The sequence below is a fragment of the Kazachstania africana genome, chromosome 5 (assembly GCF_000304475.1).
Source record: "Kazachstania africana CBS 2517 chromosome 5, complete genome".
Classification (NCBI taxonomy): Eukaryota; Fungi; Ascomycota; class Saccharomycetes; order Saccharomycetales; family Saccharomycetaceae; genus Kazachstania; species Kazachstania africana.
In genome coordinates this window covers 569,912-584,816 of record NC_018944.1, presented here as the reverse complement: position 1 = coordinate 584,816, position 14,905 = coordinate 569,912, and the positions used below count along the sequence as shown (strand labels likewise).

Below are 14,905 nucleotides of genomic sequence, written 5' to 3'. Positions count from 1 at the left end.
TCTCGATTGATTGTGTGATTTATTCCGCTTGTCAGTCCGATGTGGTAAAGTAACGTGTCATGACTACTTCCGTTTTGAATCTTATCAAATCGTTGCAAAGTATTGATATTAAATACTATATGGGATGAGTCTGTATCGACACTCGGACGTATATATATAGTAAAGCAGATTATATTGATTGCTAATATATTTATTTCGACAGTGATATATTGGAGCTCCGAATTGAAGTACTTGTTATACCATGAATGAGGATTCCATATTTTACAATCAAGCCACAGATGCTATAATATCATTAGACTCTATATGTGATTTGGATCCTGTAATAAAAGAGTTACTGTCTCGTATAACTCTAAATAATGTAAATAAAACTGAGCCAAATGATAATATTCCACTTCCTACTCCCAATAGCAACACATATCGTTATGATAACACGTTAGATGTGTTCAATAGAGATCATGCCGCCACCTCTGATATTAATGGTTCATCCACTGAGAAGACTAAGAATTCAAACAAAAGATCGAAACATAATAAGACTAGAGAATATAAGTGTCTGAAATGTGATTTGAAGTTCTCGAGGTCATCAGACTTAAGGAGACATGAAAGGGCACATTTACCTATCTTACCAAATATTTGTCCACAATGTGGGAAAGGTTTCGCAAGGAAGGATGCATTGAAAAGACATTTTGATACTTTGACATGTAAAAGGAATAGAAGCAAATTACATACAATCGGCAACAACGAACAAATTAGTGAAATCTTGGAAGTATTAAGGCAAAAGGCTTCAGATCATCATGGATAATAAAAATAATATTTATTATTTATATATAGACTTAATATGCGGAGTTCTGATATGCATACAATAGTATAAAAAACTTAAAAGATCGTTTCGTTATTTATTCAACGTCAGCATCGAAAGTTTGACCTTCAACTAATTCCGGAATGGCGTCATCTTTAGCTTCTTCAGCACCTTCAGTCTTTTCACCGGCTTGTTGTTGAGCTTGGATTTGGTTGGCTAATTGAGTTAAGGCATTGATGGATTCAGCACCCATTTGAGAGATGATACCTGGGAATAATTCTTGTAGACTCTTTTCTTGTGGGATACCGTAGAAGACAGATGTGTTGTGTTGTGGAGCAGTTTGAATACCAACCTTGTTGAAATGTAAGACATTACCATCGTCCTTGAAGAAGTTAGCTTCAGCAACGTTGTCAATAGTAACAGCGTGTAATTTAGCTAATTGGGCTTGTAATTTAGTGTCATCCTTTTGGGCACCAGCTGATGAACCAGTCTTCTTGGTCATCTTTCTTCTGGTACCACCAACTTTGTTGTTAGCGGAAGCTTTTTGTAATTTGGCTAATTTTTCTTGGTCAATTGGCATTTTTCTATCTTATAATGTTAAATCCTAAAGTCTTGAAAACAATTATAAGACTTACATGTTAAGAAATACGTCAACAATTAATAAGATGTTGTTAAGACGACCCATTTTTTTTTTATCCACCGTTGTTGCCCTCTCATGCCTTTGAAAAATTTTCCATCGTGATAAATGATGTGACAGAGACTATGTAGACTACAAATACAACTAATTCGATGATCGGCAGATGCTGCTATGGATGGGGTTAATTCAGCAAGCACACATGGCTGCCACTGGTTTGAGAAGAATTTAATAAGCTCATTAAAATTTCAACAGCAAATTTAGGATGAATTTTGAAGGTTTTCTGGGGTATAAACCAAGGGACATTTCTATGGGATTCAAGGCAGCAATTACAGGATATATAGTCCCACACGTCATAACTCTGTATCTGCTATTTTTTTCAAGTTAATTTACATCTTATGTGAGGAGCAATATGGTACTTACTCCATATTTTATGTCGCCAGGAGAGGTCGTGGCGCTCTGAAAATGTATCCATTCGAGAAAAGCCACGCTTCTGAGGATCTTACATTTGATACATTAGCATGGAACAGAGACATTTAGTGCATTTGACATTTCTTCCAAAGCAGTAGAAGCTATATATGCTACTCTCTCGCGTGTTTTTAACAGAAGTTTCATGCATAACGCTGCAAAAGTTTGCTATAAGTTTAAAAATGGAGCTTACGCTCGGTTGAATTATATTAGCTATATAATACACTGTTTGAAAATTAGCTAAAATGACTTACCCCGGAGTACCTGCCTATTGGTTTATTTTTTGCCCTTCTTTCTGCCAAATAATCCGAATTTCTTCTTCTTTTTAGGAGTTTCTACTTCTACAATACTTTCTTCTAACGAATTCGATGTTGAAGTTGGCTCAGTTGGTGGATCCATCTTTAATGGCGACAGCGAGTTTGACTCTCGTGTGTTGGTACTATTACTGCTACTATTATTTGAGTTGCTATTGTTGCTTGCACTACCAAATTGAATAACAGGTTTTGGCTCACTTAATGGCTTCTTGGTAACGTTATTCTCTATCATTGTACTGGTGCTTATTTGCCTTTGTTGTAGGCTGCTGAAATCATTCATGGAATTATTGATTGTATTCATTTTGAATGGTTTTGTTTTTACAGGATTTGGCATTTCGTAGGCAGAAGTTCTCCCAGATCTAAAATTATTAGTGGAGGCACTGCGAGGAATTTGATATGATAATCCTGTGGATGGTGTAACCCTTTGATTGGTGAAATCAGCAAAACCAATACTTGAAGCATGACCCAATCTTAAAGAATCGTTTCTCTTATTTTTCCTATTGGTTGGTTTGATAAAATGCGAAGAGTGGGGTATTTTATTGTACCTAGAATCCATACCATCGAATGGAACATTCAAGTTACTCACACTAGAAGAATTATGTTCATGAAAGTTGTTTATTGATTGTGGTTGAGGGGTACTGCGATTACTCACTTTATTCAAAGAGATATTGGAAGTTTGTTGTAATCTTGGCGCCTGGAACTTGGTATTGATCGGTGCTAAACCCTGCATGGTGTGACTTCTATTCAATGTGCTAGATTTAGGTTTGATAGGAATGTTAGTTTGCATTACAGGAGTTGATGGTGGCTGATTAAACGAGACTTGGGAAGGTTGCAGTGAAGGATGTTGGTACTGGTTTGAAAATGAAATTTGGGGAGTCTGAGATTGTGGAATGGAATTGTGAGTCTTTTGCTGATGTTGAGCAAATCTCTTTTGTAATTCGGATTCACGTTCTCGTATGGCAAGTTCTCTCTTGGTTGGTTCTAAAGCTTCAGAGGACCTATCCACGTTGAGGCTTGTACTATTAGCCAAAATTTCCCTTTGCATATTATTGAAGTTATTACTGTGAATAATGACGGAGTCATTTTGTTCATCATTGAATGATTCACTCAATTTTTTTGAATCATTGTTTGCCAGTTTCAACCTTTGTAATTGATTTTCTAAAGATGAAATTTTATTAGCACTCTCTCTTTCTTGTAACGTTAGTGACTCTCTGGCAGAAATTAGTTCCCCTTCTAAAGATGCGATTTTACTTCTTAGCAGTTGGTCGTTGTCTCTTAAATTGGATAACGTGACCTCTTTTTCATTTAAATTTAATTGTAAAGTATTGTAACTTTCTTCGAAATTATTTTTTGTTGTTGTCATTGCATTCAATTTTCGTCTCAAACCTTCAGTATTTTCATATCTAGTAAACCATTTTGAATTGTCACTATTTAGTCTATCGAATTGACAAAATGTGGTATAAAGAAATTCTAGATATGGTGTCTTAATATCATAGTTGTCCGCCAATAAGATCGATTGTAACAGTGACAGATCGATATCTGGAGTTGAAGTTCTTTGGATGAAATGATACAATAATGATGGAATTTCATCATTTTTATAGTTAGACTCCCAATTGCTTATGATTTTATCTTCATTATCCACCGATAATTTGACGTTCATATTTTTGGCAATGGTAATTAATTCAGTTATTATCCCTGAAATTAAAGGCTTAGCTAAGATTTGTTTTGAAAGATTGGATGGAGACGTTTCTTCAAAAATAATGAGTAAAGGATCCAATGAGATTTTTGGGATTGCAATGGCCCATTGTTCGTTCAAGAAATCCTGATATGAATGGTTACATAAATTGATTGAATCGTTTGGGAATAATTTAGAAAACATTTTTGCGAAAAGGTCTAAAGAGTTTGCAATTTCATTCGAATATTTATTACTGTTTAAGAATGAACCTGTTCTTTTCTTTGTATTTTTACAACCCAAATATATTACATTTGAATTTGAATTGTTATTAAATTGTTTATAGTTGTTGGGAGCAATTTGACGAATATCATAGTGAGTAATCATACTGAAAACGTTTAAATTTAAGGAGGACAATTCTCTGGAATTTTTGATGAAAGGTTCTAATTGAATAAAACCTGTGCTTTCAATGAAAATTTTTGTATTTTCATCAACTAATGGTTTAATCTTTGATGGTAGAGAAGAAAGTTCTTGTAGAGAAGATGCACTTAATACTATAATATCTATGATGAAAGACTTTCCATTTGATAGGGATGACATTGCTTCACGTAAATTTTCAATGGAAGTGAAATGGTTATCTAGTTGAAATTCCTTTTGTCCATATGTCACGGTATCTATCTTGAATACGTTTGATTTCGAGTCACTGACATGAAAAAGTTCTATGTTCCTTGCTAGTTGGAATCTGAAGGCGTAGAAGACAACATTTGGGTTTTTACCCACTATGAGTACTTTTAGAGCTTTTGAGGCTGACATGATGAAAACCTATATGAGGTGAAATAGATTAAGCGAGCGGAGATGGAGGTGTATATGGCTTTCGAAGCAACGGACGAAGTTTTTAATGGGGGAAGAGCAGTAGATCAATCGAGGAAAGTGGTAGTTTTATAACCAAAAAAGTGGTGATAAAGTAGAAGATTTGCCGGTTGTAATAGCAGCCGGGCAAAAAAAGAGAGAAGGAAGGTTTGTTTATGAACTGCAAGGAATAGGGAGGTAAGTATACAATAGTATGAGTTGACAAATAGAAAGTATATAAATAAAATGATCACCTCGAGACTGCACGATGTAGTGGATAGTTGGTAGTACATCTTTTTCCTTCTTGCAAGTTCTCGCTTGTGTCAAGAAAAAGAAAAAATTTCATTCAGGTGATGAATGCGCTGCCAAAAGAAAAGGAGGGCCGTAAGAGAGACAAGTTGAATGCAGCAGGCCCGCGGGACTCCGTCTGTGGCGAAGGTCGAGCAAGAAGAGTTGGGCGAGAAAGAACTGTCCATCGCTGGTCGAGCAAAATTAGCGTACCTTTTCCGTAGACAATGGTTGTGAATGCAGCGACGAGGAAGCTTATCCAGTTATTAATTCACTCAGAAGAAGCAGCGGCCAGAGGAAATGGTGCAGGAGCGGAACGACCGGAACGAGTGGAACGAAGCGGGCACGGATCCCACACGAGGTGTTTTCCTAGCGTGGGAATTTCAGGAACAACATTTTTATGCGGACGATGAATATTTTCATGGAGGTCACGTGGAGGTGAATCACGTGCAGTGTTCTGGTCTATCATGGCATTTTTCTGCCCACACAGTTTTGTAATACACTTGAAAAATTAGTGAGTGGTTCTTGTTATTGCGATGAGAAGAGGTATAAAGAGCCACACACAGACTTACACACAAACATACGCACACTGCCGCATATAGTATGGGGTATGCTATGGTAGGCTACCCTACACGACCTCACAAGAGGAGGAGAAGGGTCCCTCATCAGGATTTGTTTCGGATATACTACGAAAACAATCATCTAACCAGAACCAAGAAACGTAACATTGCCAGCACTGCCAATCATGATAATATTCTTTTTCCATTAACCGTCCATAGAAAATTAACATTACAGGATTTGCCGACAGAGATTATACAACGTATTTTTGTCTTATCACAAGAAGTTGATACCATGCCCATTTTAAATAGATTCTTCTTCCATAGCCTCAGAGTACAGCCATCCCTCCAACTGGACATGCTTTGGGAAAGACACATTTTCTATCCAGAAGAATATAATATAACAGAATATGTGGGCCAGGACGGTAAATTTCTATTAAAACCGATTTTTTTCAATAATCTTAATAATATTGCATTTTTTTATAACAATTTTGAATTCTTCAATCACAAAATTTTAAAAATTTTATCAAAAGATACATTTGCTGCTCTCGAGGATGGTTCGTTTGACACTTCCAATGAAATAGATTTCAATACTTTTCCATCTGGTGATTATCCGTCAATTTTTTATGATAACATTGGAATTTTCTTTAAGTTCGAAGGTATCGTTGAATTATTCAAGAAATATTTTACATTTGAAAATCCGTCACATTTAATTGCACAAATCTTCAATTGGCTCTTTTACAGACAAGATCGCCATACGATTTCTCAAATATTTCCCATCTTGGATTCGATTTGTTCCACTTCAGACCTCTCTCCAGACCCATTATTTGAAATTCTTCAAATATTATTCGTAGATAATAGCAACAGCGACTCTTATCTGTGTAAACTGTTGGAACTACCCACACATGAATCCCACGAATTGCTGGCAAAAAAACTGAAGTGGGTAGAATCGTTTATCTTCAGATACTACAGTAAATCAAACGAGTCTCTTTCAGATCCGAACATTTGGCATCTGCTGAAAAAAATCTCTAACGTCAATCTGATAGATCTAATCATCAATTATGGGGGGACTCCACAGTACAGTTCTATGGTGTAATGAGAACGGAAACCTTCGGGAAGAGTTAGAAAGGACTCATGGCAAAAATACACTCAAAATCCGTATATATGCATGTAATCATCCTTTTCAGTATATAAAAATAGCCAGGAACTTTTATTTTTACATAGATAGTGCAACCACGGGACTTGCGGTGTCTCCACGATTAGAAAACATGCATGTACCGCGTAACCGGGGTTATATCTCGACAGGACATATCAACGGTGATTCCCACAAATGCACCAAGCAAAAGGCAGGTTCTTCTCCCTGATAGTCGTCTCATATACAATAAATGGCATTACACTCACCGTCTACCTCGGGCGGATTTTGATATTTGGAGCATGGATATACATGCCAAGAAATTTTATTATATGAGTGTAACTACAACTTGCAAGCAAAAAAGGAGAGGGGACATTTAAAGTGTGATATCTCAAACTGACGGCTCATATCTCGAAGACAGTTATTGGGAGAAAGGATTAAAGTATAGCATATATTAAATAAATGACATCTGGGAAACCATTAGTTATAGTACTAGCTGGTACTGCAGCCACAGGCAAATCTACCATTGCTGCAAGAATCATTAGAGATTTTAAAGATACTCTTCCAAATTTGAAGTTTATCGAAGGTGACGATTTACATCCACCAGCAAACATTGCTAAGATGTCTGCAGGAATCCCGCTGCAGGACGAAGACCGTTGGGAGTGGTTAAAAGATGTTGCTCATAAAGGTTCTGAGTGTGCAAAGGCAAATGGTGACGTATCTATCGTAGCATGTTCAAGTTTGAAAAAGAAATACAGAGATTTAATTAGACAGACTGAACCAGAGACAACTTTTTATTTCATTTTCCTTTATGCAAGTAAAGAAGAAATTTTAAATAGATTAAATCAAAGGAAAGGTCATTTTATGAAGGCAAATATGATGGAATCACAATTTAAAGATTTGGAATTACCAAGATATTTAAAGGAACCAAATTGTAAAGTCATCCTTCTAGATGATAAGGATTTCCCACAAATTGAAGATATCGTTGTTGAAACTTGCAACGACCTTTTCACCTAATGGAAATCCCAAGGGACATTGTATCATGACTGGATAAATTTATTACTTCCTCCGTCATATTCATTTAAATTATGGATATAAGTTGGTTATTGAACTCTGTATATATATAAAATGAAGTATATATATATAAAATGAAGTATATTAAATAATAGCAGGCTATGATCTTTTGATCATGAAAAAAGAATTACAAAATGATTACAATTAAACATGAAGTGAGCGTAGTTGTCATGTAAAGTAAACGGACACAATAATGACGGGTAAGAATATATTAGTATTAAGAATGTGTGGATACACTGGTAACCTTTAAAGAAATGACAATTTCTCTTGAATAGGGAAATATTGTTTATTGCAATTTTCTACATCAGAGACAAATGGAGTAGTATCTAATGAAGTGGAGGATGAAGCCGTATATGCATTTGTAATAGTTTTCTGCTTAGTTGTTATGAACTCACTCAGATGGATGTTACTAGAACTTGACGAAGCAAATAATGTGGTAGCATCTGAATCATCCAGCCTTTGTTGTGCGAAGCATGGCGAAACTTCATCCACTGGAGCAGCAAAACAGTTGAAAAATACATTTTCATCCATCAGAGGTACATCAGTTAATGGGCCTTCTCTAGTGAAATTTTTCACCATTGAGACTTTTTTCATTATTTCAATGATGGAGACTCTATTTTTAGGGTTTATTTGTAAGATTGAATTGATTACTTCGAATAGTTCGTCTGATATCGGTAAGATTTTCATAAGGATACTTTGATCCCTCATAAAGTAACTGAAAGTACTATCTCCGGTCTGATGAGCCTTCAGCCAAGGATTCCTAATGCAAACAAGATTTATAAGTATAATTCCCAGCGACCAAATGTCACTATTCATAGTGAGAAATTTGTTTGTATTATTAATGGATAGTATTCTTTCAGGTGCCATATAATACGAACTACCAACAGAAACGTTTGGAACCAAATACTTCGAAGTTGTGGCGAGCCCAAAATCACAAATGACTAAATTGTCGTCATTATCCAACAATAAATTTTCTGGTTTAATGTCACAATGGTAAACATTTAATTTATGGCAATATGCAATAGCAGAACAAAGTTGAAGGAAAACCTGCTTAACTAGTAGACCATCCATAATAAATCTTTCTTGATCGACAATAGCAGTGAATAAATCTACTGGATAATAATCCATTATTATAAAAGTTGCTAATTCACTTTCTAGTACTTGATGGATGGTTACGACGTTTTTATGAGCGTGCACTTTTAATTGTAAAGAGATTTCTTTATAGTGGGGAATATGTTCTAGTTGTTCTGGAGTTAAACTTTTGATGGAATGTAGATCTATGGCAGGTAAAAAAATTTTATTGTCTAAGTAATCGTCACCATACTTGTTGAAACATTTCAAAAGTTCTATCGTTAGTAGATCCCTCCTATCTTCTGTGCAATCTATTCTGGATTTTATAATGACTTTCATGGCGAAGTCACTAAAAGTTATGGTATCAATAACATGGAATACCAAACCGTATGCTCCTGACCCAACTTCTTCAAGAATCTTGAAGTTGTTTACCTGGTAGTTAGTGAACATAACAAAAATGGCAGGTTCTTGGACGGGACGGGAGTAGAGTAAGAAAGACTGAAATCAGTATCTCATGAAAGGAACTCTAGGATCTAAATATTTATATATCTAAATCTAAATATATATAATAGAGCGAACCGGATATAAAATGTATTAGATCCCTTCCAGATTACAAATGGAAATTTGAAAGATAGAGAGTCTATCTGGCTATACAAGAAAAAAAAGAAGCTTTTGAGGAAATAGATCAACCTATTTCTGTTTGCAATGTAAAGTATTTTCCTTTGTTGGTAACCTTCTGGAAGGTTGCATTCAGGGTTACCCAAGTGAGAAATATATTTAAAAGTCTAAACCGTCAAAAGAAAAAATACCTCGAGATTGTTTAGTGATTAAATTTTTGAATTACTTCCGGGTCTCCAGCACGATTTAGCGGCAGTTAGACTTCCGGGAAACAACTTGCAAGAAGATGGACTCATTTATGATGAAAAGAACCAAGACATCATTCCAGAAATACATGTATGTAGTTGAATGTAGAAGTGCTGTAGCTAGTTTGTCAGGGAGTTGTCCATAAATTTTTTTGGGGCGATGGAGATTGATGTCATGGAGAACTTTGGGGTATATACCTTATTTAGTGTTTAGCGCGGTGATTATTTGTCTCCCTCATGAAAGCCTCTTGACTTGCGAGTGTTTCTCCTTCTGGAATGTTTCTTGTACGGAGAAGCATCAATTTCCAGAAGCATTTTTCTCGGATCACCTTTGTGGATACTTCTACTGCAATTTATTAGTGATCAATGAACGGACTCTTCGCCCCCCATACAACGGCCGTGAGAGAATGGTTACATTGTCGAATTCCTACGAGATGTTTATTTTAGCTCATCTGTTTCGGCAATGAAAGCAACTCCCGGTCCACATCCATCGACTATTATGTGTAATAAACTCAAGAATCTACGCAAATCTTTCGCATAGCATCTTTTGTATAAAAGCTTGAACCAATATAGCTCCGAAGTAAGAAAGATTCGTGGCTCATACAAGAATGTTAAAACTTTACAATTACGTTAAACTTTTTAATCAATTTTTGCGTAGCCAAGACAATTTGGAAAGGCAGCATGATTTCGTTAGTCGTTTGCTCTTTTGCTTTCCCGTTGTTTGTTCGCATTCCTCTCCCCCCCCGTGTCCTCTCTTTCTGAATCCTGCTGAAAATGGTACGATTTCCTATATATAGTGGGTTAAGAAAAAGCATACCTGTCCTTTGTAGGATATATATTACAAATAATAAGTTTGCTTGCATTCCTTTGACAGATCAAATATATTGTATATTGTTTTAAAAAGGCTTCTTGAAACCCATATACGTGCACACGGTTTCTGGGTGTTCCCACGCGTGTCTGATGAAATTTCATAGTGGTAGAAGGTAAACTGTTTCTAAATATATAATATACGTATCATAATTCTATCACTACCTAATATGGTATATGGGAGGTACCACTAAGGGTAATCGCCATTTTTTTTTCTTTTTCTCCTTTCAGAATTGTCGGTTGTTTCTATTGAACATTATAAACCATCTCTTGTACTTTCTTGTCAAAATTTTCTGATTTTATTGGCATCTCTAATGAATATAGTGGATCCTTCATAACGTAATCACTGTAAATGCAATATATCTTTCTCAAAAAATTGTCACCTATCTGATTCGCAAGATTCAAATTTTTAGACGTTTCCATCTCGTTATTCTTGGGCAGAACACTAGAACTTATTGCTATAAATTTCAACCCAGTCAGCGTCTGATATACAAACATCGTAAATTGATCCGTACTTAATTGTCTCAGTCCACTCTTGTTCCAACTGGTAAATGATTCTTTAAAATAATCGTCTCCTTTAAAACTGCCAAGTTTGGACATTTTACTGTTATTGCTGGAATCACTTGAGGGCATCCCAACTCCAGGGACATATGGAATGGTGTAATCTATATCATCTTGATTCAATTTCAATGCCCTCGGCGTTATCTGACCAGATATGGCTAATATACTATGTAACGTGCTCGCTATAATTAAGTAATCGTTACTAGTCAATTTCTTCCTCTTTTCACAAGCTTCTCCAAAATTTCGGTGATAAATTAAACCTCCAGATTTGTTTACAATCAATAACGTCTCTATAGCCATGGTCTTCTAATTGAATATGTGTGAAATGATGCTTCTTAACTGGTTGATTCTGATTTCCAGTTTTTTATTTTTTTTTTATTTTTTAACTTTTGCCTCATAAGTGGAGACGTCCTTTCTTCTCTCTACGAATTAATTTAAAAGAATCGCTGCTTGCAAGAGCATTTAGATTCAGTGTGTCAGGTCATGTCATTTGCCTGTCTATTTTCTATATATGTTCTAATTTGTACATCAAGTTAAAATGCGAGAAATAAGTACATACTGTCAATTCACATTGAACTTATCTTTATTAATTATTTGAAGTAATTGATATCCAGCCAAGACTTCGTTTAAGTTCAACTGAAGAAATTCGTGTACCATTTATTATTTGAAACCTTCATTAAATTTGCATAGTACTGCATTTCTCCCCAACAGTCTCTACCAAAATTACATCCTGCCATATTGACAACAAAATCATGCTCTTTTTCGTTGTAAAAATATCTTGGATCTTCTCTATATTCCGAACAGGCCCCAGGTGGGAACGCATTGATGGCTCTTAAAGGTAAAAATCCGACTTTCGAGCGAATCCATGCTTCATTGGCATATAACGATTCTAATGCATCTTGTTCTCTATGTTCCCAAATCATATGTTTTTGTTCATATGCGGCAGGATCCCACCATATGTCCAATAAGAGTTTTGACCATTCACTATTTCTCATAAAAAATGAGCCCAAATTGAACCCACCACAATCTTGAGTTATCAAAAGATCCAATTCTTGTGTGTAGTCAATATATGGTAAGTCCTCGACTAAATTTAACGGATTGAAATCGCTGACCGTGCGATCTACAATTTCATCTAATCTATCGAAAATATGTTCTTCCAGACTCTTTTTTGGTTCCATGATTAATGTATCCAAATCAAGCCACCAAAACCATTCTGCATTTGGAAATTCTCTCATAGTTTGTTTCAAAATATCAACTTTTTGCCAACCTTCTCTGAATTCATGAGAATATCTCTTGGCAGTAGTGGTATCTTTAATAGTCAAAGCATATCCATGTCTTCTAGCATATGCTCTCTTATTCTCGATTGAAATACGCTCAATGGCCCATTCTTGTTCATTTTTCCATCTCAATACACCACCACCTTCGTTTGCAGCCAATATGATCACAATTTTAGGCTCTTTAGAAAATGGTAACCAAGTTGATTTATGATTCCTTACGAGCTGTGCTGGGATATCCATTGATGAGCTCATATTTGATGGCACAGATGATGAATCACTAATCCAAAAGAAAAGAAATACCACAACAAATACGGTAAGAATGAATCTTTTGGATTTGATCAATTTGGAATTTATAGGATGCCAGAATTTTTTAGCCTGAGCATTCTTTGAAACGAAGTTCCTTTTCTTCTTTTTCTCATCGAGCAAATCATCTTCAAATCTATACGGTACACTTGTCGCCATGATGTGGGCTCCTATATCTGCCTTGAAATCAATCTACTGGCCCACTGATACAATGTAATGATATTTAAAAATTCTTGCACGTTGCGAAATTTCATGATGAGCCGTCCACCGTGGATAGAAATAAAAACTCATTTCTAACGGGGGAATACAAATTTGATAATAATACAAATTTGAATATTTAAATGGTAGGATATATACCTGTATATATATTTGTTTAAATGCCTTACGATCTAGAAGGTAAATTCATTGCGGAATTCTGCCAGTTTCATTCGTGGTTCTACCTTATCTGCCAAATCATTTCTGTTTAATGCAATGAAGACCCTTTTCAATGTTTCCATTATATTATCGTTGTGAGAATCGATGACGAGGCCTTCTGGGATAGCTTTTCCGTTGGGGGTCCCTACTTCGTGCATGCTTAATGCTGTAAGAAGATGTTCTGCAGCTTCCTTATAACAATGAATATTCATACACGCCACGGCAAGATTATAACGAGCTCTTACAAAAGATGGCTTCAACTGTATTGCTTTATAATATGCTTTGATAGAATCTTCCGATCTATTTGAATTTGCCAGAGCGGCACCTAGTCTATTCCACATCAATTCATCCGTTGGGTTTTCATTCAATGCAGCTTTGAAGCATTCGATAGTCTTGTCAAAATCATCATTAGCATAATACAATAATCCAAGGCATAGTTGGATGTCTGAATCAACGCCAGGTAATTGATTTGCCAGTTTCAAAAATTTCTTTGTTATCTTTTCATTTAAATTTGGTGGATCTTCCAATTCACTTTCCAATAAATTAATTTCTTGATCAATGGAAGAATCAAGATTAGGATATTTTGATTCGATGACTTTACTTAAAGTAATAAATGCGCTCATATCATAACCTTCGTTGATGTACCCTGTGGCTAAAGTTTTCAAAGCTTCTAGATTTTTTGGATCCAATTTCAAGCAAGTCTCCAGGGCACTAATCCCATTTATTTCCTTCTCATTTTGTGTTTGTACAAGGCCCAATTTCAACCATGCATCCACATGAGTGGGATTCTGTTGTACTGCAGCTTCGAACGCCATTGCGGCTTCACTCAATTTCGCGCCATTCTCCATAAGTATACAACCAATTTTGTAAGCATTGACATTATCTTTATATTCGTTTTCAGTAGCAAAATTGTATATGGCATTCTCATGAATTCTAGTACCATATTTTCTAGTATTGATTAGCTCATCTTGATCCTGTTGGAGAGAATCCCAAACGTGTTGAAAATCTGTTTGATAATCTGTATCTATGATTGCATCTGTATCTTGTTCACTAACTTTTAATGTCTGTGAAACTTCATTTTCCAAATCTTTGAATTGTTGATCCCAGTCAGCTGTAGCATTATGTGAGGCAGATGGTGTAATGATCTCCCTCTGTTGCAAAGGTAATTGACTTGATTGTACCATAGTTCTAGAGTACCTCAGATTAGGATGCAAAGGTTGCTGAAAATGATTCTGTCTAAATGAGTCAGACTTTGCAACAGCGGCGGGGACTTTCTGACTGACAAGACCGTCTTTTTGAAACTCAGTCGACCAAGAACCAGTGGCAGTTGGTTTAAAACTAATAGCCTGTTCATGAGGAGGGGAAGGCACTTGATGAGACCTTATAGCGTCCATGGGGCTATTGGCCGTTTGCATTGGGGAATGACCCATGTTAAGAGCCGCTCCTGATGATGCAACCATAGGATTAATAAAATTGTTCATCATTTGCCTGCTAGTGTTACTCATAACGTGTGTTGCAGTCTTAAAATCATTCTGAGATGACTTGATTTGTTCACTATTAAGCCTCGAACCGCTCACGTTATTATAATTCTTAGACTGTCTCTCATTGTGCTTATTTAGTCTGGCCAGTGGATTATTACTGACTGAACAATCTGTAACGTTCATTGTATGGTTGTTCCTGTATAGATATCAACTCTGGTACACTATCTGCTTCCTTGATCTTTATATATCCATTAATAATTATTAATTGGAGATTCAGTCATGGA

The 14,905-nt window shown here is 35.8% G+C and overlaps 9 protein-coding genes across 9 annotated transcripts; 3 read left to right on the top strand and 6 right to left on the bottom strand.

Moving 5' to 3' along the window:
• Positions 1-241: 241 nt before the first annotated feature.
• MET32 (Met32p) lies at positions 242-799 on the top strand (the record flags this gene model as incomplete). The annotated part of the gene is made up of 1 exon (XM_003957528.1): positions 242-799. The coding sequence occupies one exon, from the start codon at positions 242-244 to the stop codon at positions 797-799; it is 558 nt and encodes a 185-aa protein (XP_003957577.1).
• A 94-nt stretch (positions 800-893) lies between these two features.
• On the bottom strand, positions 894-1,376 carry BTT1 (CCR4-NOT core subunit BTT1; the record flags this gene model as incomplete). Its single annotated transcript, XM_003957527.1, has 1 exon — positions 894-1,376. One exon carries the CDS (start codon positions 1,374-1,376, stop codon positions 894-896), a length of 483 nt encoding a protein of 160 aa, XP_003957576.1.
• A 798-nt stretch (positions 1,377-2,174) lies between these two features.
• PAM1 (Pam1p) lies at positions 2,175-4,697 on the bottom strand (the record flags this gene model as incomplete). The annotated part of the gene is made up of 1 exon (XM_003957526.1): positions 2,175-4,697. The coding sequence occupies one exon, from the start codon at positions 4,695-4,697 to the stop codon at positions 2,175-2,177; it is 2,523 nt and encodes an 840-aa protein (XP_003957575.1).
• Positions 4,698-5,624: 927 nt separating this feature from the next.
• On the top strand, positions 5,625-6,674 carry KAFR0E02870 (uncharacterized protein; the record flags this gene model as incomplete). The annotated part of the gene is made up of 1 exon (XM_003957525.1): positions 5,625-6,674. The coding sequence occupies one exon, from the start codon at positions 5,625-5,627 to the stop codon at positions 6,672-6,674; it is 1,050 nt and encodes a 349-aa protein (XP_003957574.1).
• Positions 6,675-7,172: 498 nt separating this feature from the next.
• KAFR0E02860 (gluconokinase) lies at positions 7,173-7,727 on the top strand (the record flags this gene model as incomplete). The annotated part of the gene is made up of 1 exon (XM_003957524.1): positions 7,173-7,727. The coding sequence occupies one exon, from the start codon at positions 7,173-7,175 to the stop codon at positions 7,725-7,727; it is 555 nt and encodes a 184-aa protein (XP_003957573.1).
• A 303-nt stretch (positions 7,728-8,030) lies between these two features.
• On the bottom strand, positions 8,031-9,305 carry VHS1 (putative serine/threonine protein kinase VHS1; the record flags this gene model as incomplete). Its single annotated transcript, XM_003957523.1, has 1 exon — positions 8,031-9,305. One exon carries the CDS (start codon positions 9,303-9,305, stop codon positions 8,031-8,033), a length of 1,275 nt encoding a protein of 424 aa, XP_003957572.1.
• A 1,526-nt stretch (positions 9,306-10,831) lies between these two features.
• TRS23 (TRAPP subunit TRS23) lies at positions 10,832-11,446 on the bottom strand (the record flags this gene model as incomplete). The annotated part of the gene is made up of 1 exon (XM_003957522.1): positions 10,832-11,446. The coding sequence occupies one exon, from the start codon at positions 11,444-11,446 to the stop codon at positions 10,832-10,834; it is 615 nt and encodes a 204-aa protein (XP_003957571.1).
• Positions 11,447-11,778: 332 nt separating this feature from the next.
• Positions 11,779-12,885, bottom strand: MNN10 (alpha-1,6-mannosyltransferase; the record flags this gene model as incomplete). The annotated part of the gene is made up of 1 exon (XM_003957521.1): positions 11,779-12,885. The coding sequence occupies one exon, from the start codon at positions 12,883-12,885 to the stop codon at positions 11,779-11,781; it is 1,107 nt and encodes a 368-aa protein (XP_003957570.1).
• Positions 12,886-13,115: 230 nt separating this feature from the next.
• PEX5 (Pex5p) lies at positions 13,116-14,804 on the bottom strand (the record flags this gene model as incomplete). The annotated part of the gene is made up of 1 exon (XM_003957520.1): positions 13,116-14,804. One exon carries the CDS (start codon positions 14,802-14,804, stop codon positions 13,116-13,118), a length of 1,689 nt encoding a protein of 562 aa, XP_003957569.1.
• Positions 14,805-14,905: the final 101 nt, after the last annotated feature.